The sequence below is a fragment of the Kwoniella dejecticola genome, chromosome 8, assembly GCF_000512565.2.
Source record: "Kwoniella dejecticola CBS 10117 chromosome 8, complete sequence".
NCBI lineage: Eukaryota > Fungi > Basidiomycota > Tremellomycetes > Tremellales > Cryptococcaceae > Kwoniella > Kwoniella dejecticola.
In genome coordinates, this window is record NC_089308.1 from 1,601,187 (window position 1) to 1,620,303 (window position 19,117).

The 19,117-nt window shown below is 48.2% G+C and overlaps 6 protein-coding genes across 6 annotated transcripts; 3 read left to right on the forward strand and 3 right to left on the reverse strand.

Annotated features, from left to right (window-relative positions):
* Positions 1-132: 132 nt before the first annotated feature.
* On the reverse strand, positions 133-2,805 carry I303_106874 (uncharacterized protein; the record flags this gene model as incomplete). Its single annotated transcript, XM_018411745.1, has 6 exons — positions 133-387; positions 575-1,078; positions 1,541-1,827; positions 1,961-2,051; positions 2,143-2,466; positions 2,596-2,805. 6 exons carry the CDS (start codon positions 2,803-2,805, stop codon positions 133-135), a joined length of 1,671 nt encoding a protein of 556 aa, XP_018258946.1.
* A 1,256-nt stretch (positions 2,806-4,061) lies between these two features.
* On the forward strand, positions 4,062-6,119 carry I303_106875 (uncharacterized protein; the record flags this gene model as incomplete). Its single annotated transcript, XM_065969462.1, has 7 exons — positions 4,062-4,189; positions 4,291-4,393; positions 4,597-4,876; positions 5,013-5,156; positions 5,348-5,419; positions 5,523-5,776; positions 5,943-6,119. The coding sequence occupies 7 exons, from the start codon at positions 4,062-4,064 to the stop codon at positions 6,117-6,119; spliced, it is 1,158 nt and encodes a 385-aa protein (XP_065825534.1).
* A 290-nt stretch (positions 6,120-6,409) lies between these two features.
* Positions 6,410-7,504, reverse strand: I303_106876 (uncharacterized protein; the record flags this gene model as incomplete). Its single annotated transcript, XM_018411743.1, has 3 exons — positions 6,410-6,733; positions 6,858-7,301; positions 7,445-7,504. 3 exons carry the CDS (start codon positions 7,502-7,504, stop codon positions 6,410-6,412), a joined length of 828 nt encoding a protein of 275 aa, XP_018258944.1.
* A 1,224-nt stretch (positions 7,505-8,728) lies between these two features.
* Positions 8,729-13,657, forward strand: I303_106877 (uncharacterized protein; the record flags this gene model as incomplete). The annotated part of the gene is made up of 11 exons (XM_065969463.1): positions 8,729-9,012; positions 9,081-9,568; positions 9,641-10,125; positions 10,190-11,073; positions 11,194-11,470; positions 11,569-11,709; positions 11,802-12,005; positions 12,075-12,379; positions 12,447-12,903; positions 12,984-13,486; positions 13,576-13,657. 11 exons carry the CDS (start codon positions 8,729-8,731, stop codon positions 13,655-13,657), a joined length of 4,110 nt encoding a protein of 1,369 aa, XP_065825535.1.
* Positions 13,658-14,206: 549 nt separating this feature from the next.
* I303_106878 (uncharacterized protein) lies at positions 14,207-16,782 on the forward strand (the record flags this gene model as incomplete). The annotated part of the gene is made up of 8 exons (XM_018411741.1): positions 14,207-14,562; positions 14,754-14,790; positions 14,967-15,053; positions 15,145-15,263; positions 15,402-15,590; positions 15,739-16,014; positions 16,206-16,569; positions 16,705-16,782. 8 exons carry the CDS (start codon positions 14,207-14,209, stop codon positions 16,780-16,782), a joined length of 1,506 nt encoding a protein of 501 aa, XP_018258942.1.
* Positions 16,783-17,189: 407 nt separating this feature from the next.
* Positions 17,190-18,892, reverse strand: I303_106879 (uncharacterized protein; the record flags this gene model as incomplete). The annotated part of the gene is made up of 9 exons (XM_018411740.2): positions 17,190-17,218; positions 17,305-17,393; positions 17,553-17,787; positions 17,931-17,976; positions 18,046-18,171; positions 18,291-18,449; positions 18,529-18,627; positions 18,685-18,705; positions 18,773-18,892. 9 exons carry the CDS (start codon positions 18,890-18,892, stop codon positions 17,190-17,192), a joined length of 924 nt encoding a protein of 307 aa, XP_018258941.2.
* Positions 18,893-19,117: the final 225 nt, after the last annotated feature.

The following is a 19,117-nucleotide window of genomic DNA, read 5'->3' on the forward strand; positions in this document are numbered from 1 at the left end:
GCCCTTCAAGAACTAATAAGTCAAGTGGACTGTACGGAACGGATTCTGATGTTTTACTGATCGTTGTCGAGTGATAAAATCAAAGCAGCTCGATTTCTGATCTGCCTGCAAAGGATCTCGCTAATCTCAGTATTAACCCCACAACCATCTATCGAACTTCGCCCATCTTCCCGTGGGTAAAGGTTGTTTCCGATCAAATTCTTCCAATGCCTCAACTTCAGCTAAACCAGTGTCCAGATCTACCTCGCTCAAGGGCTTGAACGACCAATTCCGAGAATACAGTCGGTGTCCGATGTACGGGATCGAGATGAAAGCGATGGAGAGGTAAGAGAACAAGAAGGTTTGATAGTTCCATTTCCCCTTGATGAAGACCGAGTAGCCATTCGTCTATTAAGTGTGGTGTGCGAAAGCGTGCAGTATACGTCAGCGTGAGGGCAGCTATCGTCGTGAAGGAGATCGGTACAAGAGTGGAAGGGGCTTGGAGGGTTCAAGGGTCCGAGCGTCCGAACGTTCTTATAGGATGGACAAGCTGTGTAGGTATAGTGCAGTATTTGAAAGTTTGCTTCGTACTCACAATCCAGAACAAACCATACGAAAGCATCGCTATCCAACTCATAACATACTGTCCCCTCAATTTATACGGCAACTTATTCCTATCTTTTCCCTGGGCTTTCATTGCCCTGTTGAAGCGGATATACACCCAATTGAAGCACATGCCAATCAAAAGCAAATTACTACCGATCATCCGGGTAAACCAAGTAAAGACTACCGCCGACCCTTTAGAGACAGTCATGAACCCCAACAGACTGATCGATATCACCCAGAGGAGACACATGACTGGTACACCGTTCTTCGTTACCGTGAATACTTTCGGAGCTTTGCCTTTCAAGGCTAGACCGTATAAACCTCTTGAAGTTGAGAACATCCCTTCGACCCCATTCGACAAGGCCGAGGTGAGAACAGCAGCATTGATTACTGATCCCAAACCGGGGATACCCATTCGTTGGGCCGCAAGTACGAATGGTGAGGACCCGGCTCCTTTCAGAGCTAAGCCGAGGCGTTTATCATTGTACGGGACCTAATAGAAGTCAGGCCAGAATGATTAGCTCACAATACAAAGTTGGCGATTGATGGGAATTGGCTCAGATCGGGTCGAATACAATAGAATAGGATAGGACAGGACAGGACAGGACAGGACAGGACAGGACAGGACAGGACAGGACAGGACAGGACAGGACAGGACAGGACAGGACAGGACAGGACAGGACAGGACAGGACAGGACAGGACAGGACAGGACAGGACAGGACAGGACAGGACAGGACAGGACAGGACAGGACAGGACAGGACAGGACAGGATAGGATAGGATAGGATAGGATAGGATAGGATGGGATAGGATAGGATAGGATAGGATAGGATAGGATGGGATAGGATAGGATAGGACAGGACAGGACAGGACAGAAGAGGATAGGAGAGGACAGGATAGGATAGGGAATAAGAGCAAAAGATAAAATAGGGTCGAAAAGGAGGAGACAACTCACAACGATCCCAACCGCCAACGCACCGAGAACGTAAAAAGTACATAATCTGAAAATGACCAAAGGGAAAACTCGAGGTAAGACCCTTCTGGGATGTTTCGTCTCGCCAGCTGTGTTGGCTACGAAGTCGGGCACTCCAAAAGCGTAACTTGCCGATATCAAGATCGACCAGAAGCCAGAGAATCGTCCGGCCGCTCCAGTGGCAAGGTACTCATTCATCAATCCTGGATCTCGCCAGTATCGGAAACCGAAGGCGTCGTGTTGCGGGTTACCACCGACCATGGTAATGACTAAAACCAATCCCATGAGTTCAGCGATTCCTCTCTCGTTCGGATCTATTTAACAGCTGGATGAAGCTGTAAATGTGAACAAAACAGAGGAAGGAAAGGCAAGTGAATAGCCATGTCTCGCATTCAAGCTCACACGAAAAGAGGATCAACCCGATAATCAGGAGGATCTTGAATATCGACATGTGGAACTCGGCTTCTCCAAAATACTTGGAAGAAAGGAAGTTCTGCAGCAGTTGTCAGTCAGGAAATCACGCCCAGTGGCGCATACGGTATGCCAGTGGAACCCTCGGCACTGTATGGTTGGATTGGACTTACAATGGCAGCCATGACCACGATCGAGGTCCCGATCCATACCGCATTATTGATATCGGTATTCCAGAAATTCACCAGTCCAGCAATCGCCACTCCTTCATTGGCGAAACTGATCGATCCTTTGATGACGAAGAACCAGCCGAGCGCAAACGAGAAAGATCGGTCGACGTATCGTTCCGCGTAGAGGATGAAACTCCCGTCGATGGGGAGATAACATACCATCTCGCCCATTGCGTTGAAAGTCACCCATGTATTCAAGGCGATGATGATGTACCCCAGTAAGAGGGAGAGGGGTCCCCCGTGGGCTAGAGCTGCGCCGGAACCGACCTGCGAGTATGAGCGGAATCACTTGTGGTAAGCGCTACTTTTACTACATACACGTTGCGACTCTTCAGAGGAGCAGACAAAGGTGCTATCGATGAGGTTGTGTGACAGGACCAAATTTGGTGAGCTCACGAAAAGACCGGTCCCGATCGACCCACTGATGGTGATCATTTGGATATGTCTCGGTTTCAACCCTCGTCGTGTTTTCTTCAATATACCGTCCACAGCAATCTCCTGTCGCTCTCGCTCTTTAAGGGCATAACCATCTTCAAGGATCGGCGGCTCGGAGTCAAGGACATCCGGCTTAGCGTTCTCGTAACCTTCTTCGGAGTAAACAGCCATCTTGTCTCAACTGGGACTCGCCGACGAGCTGACCTGAGCGCGAGGTCGAAAGCTCAGTGTCTTTCTTTTTTGGTCCTTAGCGGGTCAATAGGATAGCACGAAGCTAGCTGGGAGTATGAATCGAATTGATTCGAGCAGATTATTTATCCCATGGTACTTATAGTACCGAGAATCCGTCATTGATCTTACCAAAAATACTTGATTTTTTCAGACTTTGCAATTCCACCTGAAATTCTCGCAATCGTTTGTTAACAGGATGAGAAAGGGGGATGGGGGCAAAGCTCTCACCAAGCGACGGCTACAGTACTCCGCCATACCCTTTAACGAGCTACAAAGATCGCTTTCTAGGAGAACGAGCAGTAGAGGACAGGATAGTTCAAGCAGACCAAATCACGTCAAATGAAATGCAAGACGTGATCCGGGATAAGGAATCGGATTTAGGATATAAGCAGATCCAGATCAAGTCCGATGTCCGACGATGTCGTGCTTCCAGACATGACCAAGTAGCGTACCATGAATTGGTGAGGTGGGGTTTGGACCTGAGAGTCCTCTCGTGATCCACTGCTTCAAATCGTTGGGTCAGATGGGATCGATGATGCTGAGACATCACGATAATTACAGTACGTTGTGGCTCTTTTCCCTGAACCTTAAATCCGGTAACTGGGGGTTAAGACGAATGATGGCGAAATTCAAAGGAGAAGACCGAAAATTCCTTGTCTATAGCAGACACCGCGTTGTGATTTCAGGGGATAGACGGACGCTTAAGACATCATATGGTGTGATCAACATGAGGTCTGCACGCTCTTGCCGGCGGCTGCAGCGGATAGGAATGGAATATTGAGTGTGTGTGCGGCCGAGATGAGATGTAATGAAATTGTGTGTAAGTTTGGTTGAAGCTTGCGCTATGCTATATCCGGTTCAACGGCCTAGCGGAAAGTTCGATTCACTTACCGAATCTGAGATGCTGATGTGGACTGCACCTGTTATACCTCAGATGTGTTTGATGCCCCATCAATGACGTGCGACTTGAAAGAGCCTTCTTCCTGCCAGCATTCAGATATTTTCACAACGTCAATCCATGAACGCGGCAGACCTTGAATGTGTATGAAAAATCGAAGACCCATCATCAACATCAAATTCGGCTGGGACAAATCTGTCGAAGACAATAGGATCGAATACCGACCACTGACGATACAGACCAAACATCAATGGTATAACACACGAGATTCGATTTGAAGGAACACTGCTGAACAAGAATGGCAGGACGTAAACCTCCTTTAGATCCCTTGATACACTCTATCAAAGATCTAGAGGAATACGCATCGCGGAACCTCGCTCCGAAGTATGCCAATTACATAGCTGGAGGATCCATGGACATGATTACGTGAATAAATGCATGAATGCTGAGTGATCTGGCTCCATCACCCCGGGCATCTGGTTTCGGTGGTCCGTCAGATTCGAGCTGAGCCCGCATTTTCTACTTAGGCTCAAGGACAACGTGGAGGAATACAATCGGTATAGGATCTTACCTAGAGCTTTGCGGAACGTCAAGAACATCGACACTTCAGCTGAGATTTACGGTTTCAAGGTGAATAGTTGCGTTTCTTTTTGTCCATTTGTTTCCCCCTTTGTCTTCACCATACATGATCATGGACTCAGTGTGCTTTAGATCATCATGTCTACTTATACAGTGTGTGCCCCATCGCACGATAATGTAACCTATCAACTCGCCGGATCAGACCATCGAGGGAGATAGCAGGCTGATATACCAATCTGAATTGAGGCTTACAGTCGAAATTTCCACTGGGTATATCGCCAACAGGATTTCACGTGGTCGCTCATCCCCAAAAAGAGAAAGCTACTTCACGAGCTGCAAAGCGAGTCGGCGTGCCCATGTGTATATCCAGTCGAGCGACCACTTCGGTGCAAGACATTATACAAGCTAGACCGAGGTCGAGGTCGAGGTCGACGGACGAACATAGTCGGATTCGGATACGGATACCTTATGCAATGCAGCTTTGCGTTATGAAGGATTACGAGGCGAATTTGTACGTTATACGTAAAGCTGAAGGTGAGCTCGATTGGCCAGTCCAGTCAATTCGATTGAAACAAGCAGAAATGGAGAATCCGAGATTGAAATCGGATCGCACGAATGCCCCAGACTGATGATTGTCACTGCTCATTCATCTAACTCCTGTGGAACGCAGAGGCAGGATGTAAAGTCCTTTGGATCACGGTTGACCTGCCTGTGACTGGTCGACGACTGGGTGAATTGAAATTTGGTTTCGGTGTTCCGGATGGTGAGAAGATCGAGAATATGCCAGAGGATTTCGATTATTCAGTGGGGTTCGGTGAGTTGTCTGTCTATATACTGTATCCAGCTTTCCGCCCCCTTCCCCATGATGAAGGATCCACTGTTAATGCTGTGAAAAGCAAATCGTTTCAATGCTCCCTATTATGCCAACCATTGGATTCACTTGTCACATGTGACTGTACCGACCCACTGATTTCATGCGTCACTCGATCACTCACTCGGGAGCAGATCGAGAGTTGGACTGGGACAAGATCAAGTGGTTCAAAAATCACACCAAGATGGAGATCTGGTTGAAAGGTGGTGAGTGCTTCACAGTGGATGACAAATGGTGTGCACACGCTCATCACAGGGAGTCAAGCTGATGGCTTTCGTTCTATTCGGTGTGGCTCTGATCCATCCTCAGTCATGCATCCAGAGGACGCGCGACTCGCCCTACAGTACGGTGTAGACGGAATAATCATATCCAATCACGGGGGACGACAACTAGATTCAATACCATCAACTCTTTCGGCTTTACCGCGCATAGTCGACGGGGTCGGCGGTAAGATACCTGTACATATCGACGGGGGAATCAGGAGGGGCTCAGATATCTTCAAGGCTCTGGCGCTGGGGGCGGATTACTGTTGGGTCGGTAGACCTGTTATGTGGGGTTTGGCTGTGCGTGACTTGACTTGAACCTTTTCCTTGTTCTCATCTTCCTAGTTTTTCTTATCACCTCGTCACAGTGTATGATACTCGTGTTCCTATATTCCTAATTCTGACATGATTCTGACTGAGCCTCGTTCTGCATCTGACCCTTGGTTCATGTTTTTTGCGTGGATAGTACAGAGGCGAAGATGGAGTAAAATTAGCCCTGGATCTGCTATACGAAGAGTTTTTGTCCACTATGATCCTCGTCGGGGTGACTCGCGTGGCGGATATAAGTAGACGTCATCTGGCGTGGGTCAATGCGGATGGATCGTTGAGATACCTGGAAGACGAAAATCACAGGTACAAATAAGGATGGGATGCCAAGAGATGGTGATTGGACAGGCTTGATTGTACAGTAAATACCACATAGATGCATACATCAGAAATAACAATTACGATAGGAACGGGAAAAAATATGATACCATGCGGTACAGAAATGTGGCAATGGTCTTGAATTAGCCATTCACTTCCGAGTTCTTCTTCTGAATCTTACATTGATCCCTCCATTCCCTCCCTCTCCCTCAAAGCCCGAAGCTGAGGAGGCGTCGGACCTTGTATCTTATCCTATGATCGAGGAAATCTGAGAAAACGAGAAGTCGTTCACTCATCGTCCATCTCAAAAACGACTACCTCCCCGACTCGATTCCCAACATTCTCAATGATCACTTCCTCGCCAGTCTTCCCGGAAGTGATGAACACCCCATCACCCTCTCCTAACTTGGCACTTTGGGCCCCGCTCGAGATCTGCACCAGCGGGCCATTTTTGCCGTCTTTCGCAGCTGATTCCGTGTTGTAGCCTGATGATTGGATTAATTGGATATACAGCTTCTTCGTGGCTTTACCATTGATCGAAGGGAGAAGAGTGTGAGTTACTGATTTTGAGGGAGAGAGGAGGGAGGCGAAGAAATGGAGTGGTGCGTGGATCTAAATGAAAACCGAGTTTACAAACGAGAATTACCCAAAGTCAGCACATGTCACTCTTTTGCTGTTAAGCACACGACTGCAAAGCACATAGCACACAATTGGCTGAGGAGACAACCTAACTCACCGGTGTCAACCCCTCACATTCTCGAACCTCCTGCACCCCCTCGTATCCGACAGGAGCCACAATATGCGCCAGTCTATCCTTCTTGCGCTCATCCGTGAAATGTCTAGTCAAGTATTTCGGCTCCAATCCTCTCTTATTGGGTAATGCCCAAATCTGCAAGAAATGAACGGGATTCGTAGGATGATCATTATATTCCGAATGAGCTATACCTGTTCCACCAGAGGTCATTTGGATATCGCCTCGTTTCATGGTTTCCACATTGCCCATCGTATCTTTATGGCTCAATTCGCCCGAGATGATATATGAGAAGATCTCCGCCTCGCGGTGCGGGTGAGTGGGGAAACCGGTTTTGGGGGCGACGCGATCCTCGTTTATTACCCGTAGACAGCCGAATTGCTCGTATTGGGGATGATAGTATGAAGCGAATGAGAACGTATGGAATGTCTAGCATTGAACGAAGAAGAGGCGAGGGGCACGGATGTTAGCTTCATTCACGGCTAGTCGCTGACTATGATGGGATTGTACGATCACATAGTGTGCTTGAGGGGATGGGATGGGATGAAATAGGATAAGATAGAAAAACTCACTTTCAGCCATCCATGATCTGCTCCTCCCCTATCTTCGCTCGCTCGGAATTTGAATTGCATAGTGCTGGTGACCATCGACTGAGCCGGGTGAGTTGTGTGTATCGAGTGGGCTGTAATCTTCGACGACTGTTTGGTAGCAAGAGTGATGGATCTGAAGGCGCTGTTGAAGAGGTTCTGCGGGCTGCGTAAGTACGAAATGATGATGACTGCGATTGTGAGTGCAAGAAGCAGCGTCTTAGTGATAAAAGGTGAAATGATGGAGTGATGAGATGAGATGAATTTCTGAGGAAGAGAGAACGATCACTTGATTTTCAGATCGGTTGCTTATATACCCTTTTGGTGCCGGGATGGAAGCAGCTCACTGTACTCAGGCGAGTATGAAGCGGGATAAGGATGATGAATACATGTGAAGGATTACTTAACCCCTCTTCATTCTTATCTTTTCAGCCTTGAGAATGCTTTACCAGTACAAGCAAGCAGCATGACGAACAGAGGGACGAACAAGAAACATTCCTTTTCATCGTTCAGTTCCGCCGGAACGAGCATAGGGAATTACCCAAAGTGGAAGGTGGTTTCCCATAGATTTATCATACCCGCCTACCCCTTACATATCGGTATCTGCTGGAATCCTCTACGACAATGCTGATTTCTCGCTTTCGACTTGGATCTACTCGAACAGTTCAGCTCAAGTTGGAGTATAACATGCGTAGATCGCATAAGATGAACGGATAGATGCAAGGATGTTGGACTGCCGCTCTGAGCAGGTTGAAAGAGACTCATTCCACTTACCCCGCAGTACTTTCCCACGTTATACTAAGTTTGCTGTTGATCAGGTCAGGTACCAGGGTTACTCGTACAAGTGGACCCGCAACCAAACACGCGCATCCACCATATAAATTATAAATTGCTAAACGCGTCAAAACAGAGCAACAAGTACGAGTAAGAATAGATATTTATGCTTAGAGCCAGGATGAGGAAGAGGATGAAGAGGATGTCCATGCATCACATAGTCAATCTTTGCGCACGGTCAATATAGAGCATAATAGTATCATAGCATCATTATCATCATCATCATACACCAGCACAGCAAAAATATAGTCAAAGGTATGTCAGAATACACGTCACAGACTGGTCACTCACAATCCCATCAATCAATTTTCACAGGTGCATCTTCCCACGACAGCGTAGTGTATTGACTGTGACTGTGCATCTAGTCACTTCACGCTCCAAAAACAACACACAGATACATACACACTCATTCAAATCACCTCCTACACCCCCACGATGCAGGCTCATCGTAATGGTCCCACTCCTCCCCCGTTACCTCGTAATCCGTCAAGGAGCATGTCCACATCGACAGTATCGACAGTGCAGACCACTCACACGCAGCAATCCGGATTGATGCCTCCTTCACCTATCGGCGGGGGCTCGCTGGCCTCGCCCGTGAGCCTTACCAATGGTAGACAGAATAGCTATGGCTTCGGATCATCAAGCGGTAATGCCAATGGGAATGGGGGTGGTAACGACGAAATCGATAAATTGGGTTATATGTATTCATTGCGTGTAGCGTATGTCTTCCCTTCCACATCTCGCTCCTCACCAGACCCGTTCTGATTCCTGTATTGTGTTGTCGCAGAGTACTACATCACCACATGAGTCATCCACCGCCTCCGACAATGACTCGCAGGGCATCAACAGCTTCGGCATTCTCACTTCACTCTACTCCGCCTTTACCTCCTATGCCTTCTCCTCCTTTACAAGGCACATCGCCCAACGGGTCCAGATTGACCTTCTCGTCCTTCTCGCCTCCTCCGGCTGGACCGAAGACACCAGAGATGGGAGGCACACCAACATTCCCCGGTTCAGGACAGACCCCCTCTCCCGGTCCAGGGGGAAGGAGGAAATCCTCGGGGTTCGGCTTGAGTCTCGGAAGGAATAAGTCGGACGACGGGCAAGGTGTGAAATTACCGAAAGAGTTTTTGTTGGAGTTCTGGGGTATACTTGCCAATGAAGAGGGTGATCAAGGGTGGAAAGCTGCCGTGGTGACTTTCTTGGGACTGATCAAGAAGGGCACGAAGACGCCCAGTGGACTGAATCTGAGAGAAGTACCTACTTTGCTTGAGGGTGAGTAATGTCCTAATATTTCCACTTGTATAAAGGAGAGTAGCTCAATGGATGTTTCATGTCATTCCATAGCATTCACTCAGGCGATCCCACCAAGTGCCCCGGGTACAGCTCCTGTTCACGTCCACCAGTCGCACCTACTCCAACTGCTCTACAACTATTTGCCCAGATCATCTTTCTTCTCGCCTCTTGCGAAACCGCAAACAGAGAAAGATCGAGATTTCCTGTTCCGACTCAGGGCGGAGGTACAGTCGTACATGCTATCAGCTTCCCCTAATCCAGAACAGGATTCTGCGTCTAGCGGATTAAGTATGGGTATGCCGAATGGCGCGACAACACCGGCATCACCACCGCAATCTGTGAGAAGGAAGTCTTCGGGTATTGGTCTCGGTAGGATCTCAACGAACTCGCAAGACAGTATCAAGAGAAAGCCCAGTCCGATCTGGGATGGGGATGTGAATGAGATGGTCGATACGGTGGGACAAGTCTGGGGTGTAAGAAGGGATGTCTTGGACAGAGATGTTATTGATATCAAGCGAAGTGGTGTACTTGAGCAGGTCAGTCCAATTTTATAAAGACCTATGAGAAAGTCGAGAGCTGAAGCTGAGATGTCCGAATCAGATGTACATGACAGATCTGAAACGAGCTATGACTCTCCTGTCTTCTCAACCACCACCGCTCACACCATCCCAGAAGAACCGTCAAGCACACTTAGCCCAAGCTATATCAGGACTTCTGAAGGATTTCCCAGATTTAGCTGCTCCAGGTTCGCCAAACGACTTCAACAACGTACCTCTCTCACCTACCTCCCCTCGAGGCTCTGAAGCAGCTTCAAACTCTTTCTTCATCCCTCCGAGAAGTATCGAAGTTTTCGGAAGACTCGCCTCAAAATCCGCTGAAGTGGGGCATTCTACCAAAACTCGGGACTTGTTAGAGAAATGCAGGGATATATGGGGTATAGCTTCGCGCAGAGAGAAAGAGAAAGAGTTGGAAAGTATCATCAAGCGATGGGGGGATACGATCGGTTCAGGCCGTCAAGAGGAAGTCCAGCTTTCCAAGAACATCGCTGAGACCGTCAAACTTCTCTCGTATGGCGTGAGATCGAACGATCCGTTGAGCCCTATCTTATCGGAACTTCTTTCGACGTTACTGTCTCTGATCAATACCTCTTTGTTGGCGATCTTCCCGACTACTTCGAGCCCGCCACCTGCACCGCCACCTTCCCTCCTAATCATATTTAATGCTGCGCCCACGATGTTTGAAGGTCAACCTTACGCCCAGAAGATACTTGGCGATGCGTCCGATGAGTTGAAGGGCGCAGCTATTGGAGAGTATGTACAAGCGGTGGAGTACCTGACTGGAGGAGTGGGACAGCAAGATGATGGATTGAGACAAGTGGGATCGAGCGGGAAAGATAAGTTGATTGAGGGGTTCGAGAATGTGGCGGGGTGGATTTATAAAGAGATCACGGACGTCAAGAGAGTCTGGGGTAAAGGTCTGGGAAGGTAAGTTGCTCACCATCTGCCAGAGAACTTTCCTCTTTCACTGGTTAGGTGAAGGCTGAGGGAGACGTCATTATTCAGACAGAAAGCTGATCTGCGGCAACTGATGCCATCGTCCAATAGCTCCCTCAACCCTGCAGCGATAATCTTATCCCGACAACTACCCCTCTTCTTAGCGGAATTACAGGTGATTGATAAGCCCAGAGGAGTCGCTTCGGACATTTTCACACTGTACGAAACCACGGGAAAGCTCCTGGATCTGTGGGATGATCTTTGTCCGAACCAGGAACATGGGTTTGAGCTCGATGCGTTCTTCGAACCGCATGTGTTGGCTTGGCTGAAGGATACCGAGGGTAGTCAGGTACATGACTGGGTCAGTAGAGCTGTTGGGATGGACAGTGTGAGTTGAGCGTTCTCCGGTCCGCTGTTACGGATGAACATATTTATGGAATCTTATGAGAGGTAACTTGCTAATACGGACTCTGCACTTGCGTGTAGTGGGTCCCGGAAGGAGAGAACAAACACTCTCAATCTGTCATCGACCTATTCGAATTCATCCGATCTTCTGCTCAGGTGATACTGCATGAATTGCCTTTATCGGAATACAAGCGTGCTGTGTTCTTGATTGATTATTCCAAGGTAAGCCCTACTCCACCCTACCTCAGCTCACACCTCCTACTTATACCAATGATCAGCAAGCTGATTCTTGCAATGACCTGACACGGAAATAGACCGTGTCATTGGCAGTATCGACTTATGCTACGACCGTCTTGGCCCTCTTCCAACATGATATCAATCCTGCTAAAGTATCTACGCCGACCTCTGAGATACAGAACAAATTGGGTAGTAAAGCTGGGAATTGGTTAGCTAAGGGACAACAGGCTGTGAAGAACCTGGAGAAGAAAAAGGTGGACGGGTTTGCGGTTCCTCCAGCTGTGCGTGACTGTTTCCCCTCCCTATTGCGACCTGCCAGATCAGGGGCTGAGGTCCGTGTGGTGTTCTAGGCATGCGTGAAGATGACAGATATGTCAGCTGCGAAACAGTCCCTCGAAGATCTCATGTACGCAATGGAAGCTGAAGACACCGCGAGGATTATGAAACAAGCAGCCAACGTCAACAAGATCGGTGGCTCAGCAGGCGATAAGAACTCGATAAGACACGTGTTTACGGTGACGATCCTGCGAGGGGAGAACTTGGTTGGAAGAGGCGGATCTAAGCCTGCTGACGGGTTTATCATTGTCACTGACAAGGAGAACGGAGAGAGGTTGATCAAGACTAGGACAATACTGGGCGCGGAGGATCCTAGGTGGTGAGTGGGACGAGGTATCGGTTGCAAATTTACTGGATGGGGCTGACGAGATGTCTTGCTATGATAGGGAACAATCCTTCGAGATCTCGGTGGGATCCATCAAGGTACTCGAGCTTCAAGCTTACGATCGACAATTGGTCGGGAAACATGATTTACTCGGTACCTCGACTTTCAAGCTCGATTCTAGATTGTTCAACGAACAACCTATAAGAGATATCGTATTACCTCTCTCCTCGACGAATCGAGGCGGACTGGTGCACCTCCGAATCAGCATGGAAGGTGGGGAGAAGAACGATATTTCGTATCATCTATCTGCTGCGGCTCGAGCGCTGGACAGATCCAGTGCCGACATGTCAAGAGAGCTGATCGACAAGATGAGCGAGTACTTGAGGTCGCAATTGAGTGCCAATACTCTGAATAACTTGACTAAACCGCTGAAAGATAAGAAGAAGGCCAAGGCTGTCTTGAGCGAGCAGGATATCGAAACTAGTTTAGGAGGGTTATTCGATTATCTCAATGAGAATGTGTGTTTACTTTCAACCTATCTTCGTCTCACTTTCATGGACAATTTGGATTTGAGCTGACTTCATGATGGGATAATTAGTTCTCCGTATTCTCCGTGACTCTCAACGGAGAGACCAAATTACGACTGATGATATCGATCTGGCGTCGAATCATCGATATTCTAATTTCATTGTTGGTCCCCCCATTATCGGACAAAGCATATACAGGCCCGCAATTGGCTTCTTCGGAGATAGACGTGATTTTCAAATGGCTTCAACTGCTCAAATCATTCTTCAACGCCAACGAAGGAGGCGTCGAACATGGTGTACCGATAACTCAACTCCAGTCGGGCAATTATAAAGATTTGATCATGCTTGGACAATATCTGGATTTACCTACTCAGTCACTGAAGGACCGAGCGAGTGCAGCTGTTAAACAAGCTTCTAAACCCCATTCCCATTCGCCGCTTAATGCGCACTCGACGATGACGGGTGGGTTTAGGAATATGAGGTTGGGTAGTGATACCGAAGAGCAGGGAACTTTGTTGGGCAGGGATGAGAATGAACGGATGGCTGAGATTTTGTTGAGGATAGCGAGGACGAGGTGAGTGCGATTCCAAGTGCAGTAGTAGAATGCACTTGCGTCACTTGGTACGTACGCTGACTCTCTGAACTTGATGGCGGTCGTCACAGACCCGACATAGGTGATTTCTTGAGTCATGAGATCGGAGCGTTGAATCGGGGTAGAGTGGAAAAACAAGCTGGGGTAATGTGATTTACAGTAGTTCAATTTGCGAAGCTATATAAGAGTTTTCTACCAAGCCTGGTGTAGGCTGGATATGTATGTCATATATCGTTATCATCATCCTCAAGTAGAGCAAGAGAATGCTTCTGGGCTTTGTGATTATACATCTGTGTATTTATCATGTACACATGATCATCCTATGACAACGCCGTCGATCAGATCAGTCAGTTCCCAATCCGGAGACTCCAGTTATATGCATGTGGGTGGGTAGTGGGTATGCTTGTTCACGTACTACTCACTAGGGGTCTTCTACGGTGAGACGCGTTATTCGGTCCCTTAAGCTTACCCGTGGTTTTGTTCCTCATTCGTCCCTGAAGACCATGTTATTCTCCACATGTTCATGTTATTGGTCCACTCCCTTTCTTCTCATCACCGCGACAATTTGCACTTTCAGTTATTGCTCAAGTAAGACTCTGGCCACAGCCCAATTGACAATTGACAAGCTCACCGACCGGCCGCGAGAACACCAAGCCGTACATAGTACACAGTGCACGGTACGAGCCCAAAAGCAAACGCAAAATGCGAATAACATTCCCCAACCCTCTCGGCCCACCTATAACCCTAAATACCGAATACCTCAACTCCTTGTACGAGCGACTACCTCTACCTACCCCAGGATCAAGTTCAAGCTCATCTTCTAGAGGAGGAGTAACAGGTGGATTAGGGGGATTAGGGATGATTATGATTGGAAGTATACAAAGAAGACCACTTTTCAAATTGTTATTGGTGATTTTCGGATTAGTGGTTTTGTTTACGATCCATCCGAAACCGCCTTTCCCGCCGACGTATACACAAGAATGGAAGAATGAGGCTTCGTTAGCCCGTACAAGGGGGGAGGGGGGTGTGGGGGAGGGTAAGAATGGGAGATATGTCAAGTGCGTCTCCTTTCTCTGTCTCTTTCACAGATTCACAGCTTCTGAATAAATCTTTGATTCTTCCATCTCACGTGCATTTCTCTTTTCACTCGATCACTTGATCCGCGCATTGAAGCAGTGAACTTGTTGAGTTCAATGATTTGTGTTATGTCAATCCGGGACGACGTGAGCTGAATGAACGGCCACGATAGGTTCGACGTGCCGAGAGGAACGGGGTTCAACCATCAGGTAAACTATCTTATCTTATCGCTATTACAACCCAACCTGCCCACATGACTGTTCTTCACCATGTCCAAGCCTTCAAAGCGAATTACAGTCAATTGATATCTCCTTCCTCTCGTAGCTACAACGAGTATTGTAGGTATCACTCATGACGATCCGCTTCTTCAGTTGGGAGGCGGTAGATGCTGATCTACCGCAGACTACAACACCATCTAGCAGTCCTGGGCAACAGGTCTTTAGCCTTCGAGCCTTACGTAGAGGACGATACGGTATGTCATACACATGTGCAGCTTCTCTCCACCTCTTATAGAAGACCTTTCGCAGGTAAGCAGGACAGCTGATCTCTTACGGTTGACGTAGTACCTCCCCTTCGTCGTCTCACGTTGGCCCTGGCGTTCAGCAAGAATACCATTATCAGCGTATATATCAACGGTTGTCTCAGGTTTTGAGAAGTTTTACAAGTCTCCTAGGGCCGTACCGTGAGTCTTCATTTCTCTGCTTAGACTGCTCGTGTTTGCTCTTCTGGCTTGTTTCTCATCGCTGCGTTGAATGCTTTCCATCTCATGTTAAATTCAGCAGAGTTGAGCTCGGCTGACACGTCCGATGCACCACCCCAGAGCGCATTACTATCGAAATGTCTGTCCAACATATAAAGAGCAAACACATACTATCCAATCGGAATTCCAGCCGGAAGGAGACTTGCAGTTGGTAGCGGATGGTCAATCTAGGATCCATCAGATACAGGTTTTGTTAGCTGGGAGCGAGCAGAGCTGCGTCAGGATATCAGGTGAACCATTCGACGATGAGTGAGTTCGGCGCACCTAGTCGCAGTGTCGTATCCTATCCTATCATACCAAACTGGGTCTCACGTGGCGTAAAGTACAGATCAGACTCGCCAGATCTATGCCTGAAGGAAAGATGCAGGAGCTGACAATAGTGTCTCGAACATTGTAGCTTCTTCGACTCCCCTGCCTCGCTGGATCTGTACGACACTTTCGTCAAATCACCAGTGATGAAGCATTTCTCTTTCTCGCCTACCGTACTCGACATCATAAATCGCAACTTGCATTCCCTGGCTCCCGAAGCATATCCGTACGATCTAGACGCTGCGTCCAGGACTACAAGTACCGATGTTCACAAGACCAGTTCGTGGAAACATATACTGGCGATGCATTTGCGGCGAGGACATGGATGGGAGGCTGTGTGCGAGGAGAAAGGCAGGCGAGCTGCGTGAGTTGCTCTGCCCCTTTTTTTTCTTTTTTTTTTCTTTTTATTTGTCATTTCACTTGGGGTCTCACCATTATAGCGGAGGGCGCAGAGGGCGCAGAGGGCGTAGACCCGCAATCCAGCAATCTATGGACAAAGTCAGAGTACGACCGATCAAAACGTGAGCTGATATGTTGAATGTGGTATCACATCAGCCCCTTCGTATCATTCAACAAACTACCGAAACTTCCAGGAAACGAAAACGTCCCTCCTCCGGAAAGCATGGTGGAAGCCACTCGAATGGGGCTGTACAAGGCGAAATGTCTACCTGAGACGCTGGATATAATCGCCAGAGCACGACGAATGCGGAAGAACCACCCGCTGTTGAAATCGGTATATATCTTGACGGACGCGGACGATAGTTGGATAAGGGAGATTAGGATGTGGTTACAGTCTGAAGGATGGGATAACGTCTGGATAGGAAGACACGATATATATCCGGATTGGCAGGACAAGGAGGTCGGCGTCGCTGTGGATATGGAGATTGCCCGTAGGGCGGGGGTGTTTGTTGGCAATGGGGTGAGTGCTGACTCTGACTCTGACTCGTCCTCTTCTTCTTTTTCTACGCTATCCCATCCTGCTTCTGACCAATTCAGTCGCCTTCGCATCCGGATAAGCGTACTGACGCGTTATTATTGCTGCTTTCACGCACAGTTCTCAACGACAAGTTCGAATATCGTCTTACTGCGATCGAGGGATGGTATACATCCTGACTTGACTCAGTTCTGGTAATCGTTCTCAGTCTCGTTTGACTTGTACCACACAACAAACTCCATCAATCCGGGATTACAGGGATCATGAGGAAGGGAACTATCTTATACATATCTAGCTCTAATCTCGAGCTGAGGATGCATGGACCAGTACGCTCACGGGATGAAAGCACATAAGCCCGGCGGACAATACTTTAACCAATCTACATTCTGTACTGATAATGACGGTCCAAGCTTACGGTCAAGTGTGGACAGCAATCAAGGTCAATGACATCGCCACCTCGCGCTGACATGGTGATGTGTGAAGTGTGAAGATATGCATGTTGTAATATTTGACCCAATCTACTAGATATCCGCCCGGTGTGTCCTCTCAATGCAAACTATCTAATTTCCTGAGATTCCGAGGTAGGTGTAGATGTAGATGTCAGTCTACAATAAATTGTGATCGATAATGTATTCTGCGGAAAAGTCAAGATCAGATCGTCAATGAGTCTTCCTGACGGACAATGCAGCTCAAACGGAGCTCAAAACGCTCAGAACCTACCTTTGGCAATTTCGTAAGCTAAGAAAGTGGCTCCAGCAGCAGGTACAGCTCGGAGTAAAGAAGGCGTCAGACCCCTATACAAAGCTCGACTGTGATGCAAAACGAGAAGAAACAGTCAGGTCAGCTCGACATTCTCGCAAGGTTTCCGAGGTCCTGAGATCTCCCTCCATACTCCATTCTCCATCGAAAAAGGTGACCCAGAAAAGGAGAACGGGAGAAAGAGCAAGCGCCCATGGGATCGCACTCACACTCCGCCTTCTTGCAATATCACCCTGAACTCTTGATTGATATATCCCCCGCTCAACCAATGCCCTTGTACAGGCGGTGTCTTCGAAAGCTGGACGCGCGACTTGATCACGTCTAATGGATAACAGGCTAACCAGTATGATACGCCTCCCAAGGCTCCGGAAGTGAGGGTCGCCCAGACGGGAACGGGGTTGGGGTAATAATGCTTCGCGAACCATCTTTTCGAAGTTTCATATCCTGCGAAGAAGAGAGTACAGTATCACACAAGAAGCGGATTTAGTCAGCTTATGCTAGTTCGTAATTATCATTACTATCACTATTACCGGTCCAGAGATCGACTAAGTAGTCGCAGTCGTGGTCGACTGGGCTATGTAACTCACCAGCATAGAACCCTGCATATGCTGGGATTTCTCGGACAAACGTTATCTGCTCACACCTGATCAGCATCTTGCTGTTGTCATTTGTCACGAGCAGTAAGATCGCGCCCCGACTCACCCAGTATCCCCTCATTATACCGTTCTTGAAACCATACTGCTTCCACATATCCCCTACAACCCCGCTCAACTTCTTATCGCCCGCTCCTCCATATTGACCCTGCATCCGGATCTTGAACATCTCAACCTACCAGATCATCATAGACAGCTCGATCAGCTAACAAGACTCCAGGACATCTCTCCTACCTTCCCACTGCAGGAAAGGAGCCCTAAGCCTCGGCGAAAGACAAAAGACAGATAGCTCACAGGAGAAGCTAACACCGCATTAGCAGCTCCGGCCATCGCTCCGGCAGAAGCTACCTGCGCTATCGATAAGTCGGGGTACGGAGAGACGATCCTTCGCGATGCGCCGTATGCCGTGAATAGCAGGGAGTTCACGGCTGCTATTCCCAATAACGGCGATAACTATTCATGCGCATTCAATAAGTCAGCTGATATGTATGGCTTCGTGTCATGAAGCAAAGATGCTTCAAGTCCAGCTCACCATTCCTTTGTACAGCGCAAGGAGACCCTCATTCCGGACAGTGGTAGTGAAGATATCCAAGGTATTCTTGAATTGACCTTTCGGTGCTGTTTGAGCTCTCTACAAATAAAGTACGGATAAGCTGGCGTCGCGATTTACAACAGACTGGAAGCTTACGGTCTTCAGCGTATCCAAAGGCTAATAAGAGTTCAGTGTTAGCAGAATCAGCGAATGAGAGTGTGTGAAAGGAGACGGAAAAACCCACTTGACCAGTCAATACTTGAGAAGCACCCCCAACACTTCCAGCTATCAACTCGATAGAATTGGCATTTTTACGAGGAGCGGGAGGCTCGGGTATAGGTTGTAAAGGCGATACTTCCGACATAGCTTTTTGAGTCGTCCTTTCTTCGGTCCTCTCGCCGGTCAGCGACTGTAATGGGGTATCGAGGTAAATGAAAGCAAAGCAAAGTCAGATACCCTTCCTGCCCTCTGTGGGCGTTTAAGATGTCGCTATTTACTTCGTAAATAGACTTCTTTATCGCGCACGTCATAACTTTCCTCTGGGCGTGCACGGAGATCATACACAACTCCGCGGCTTAACGCTGCCCAA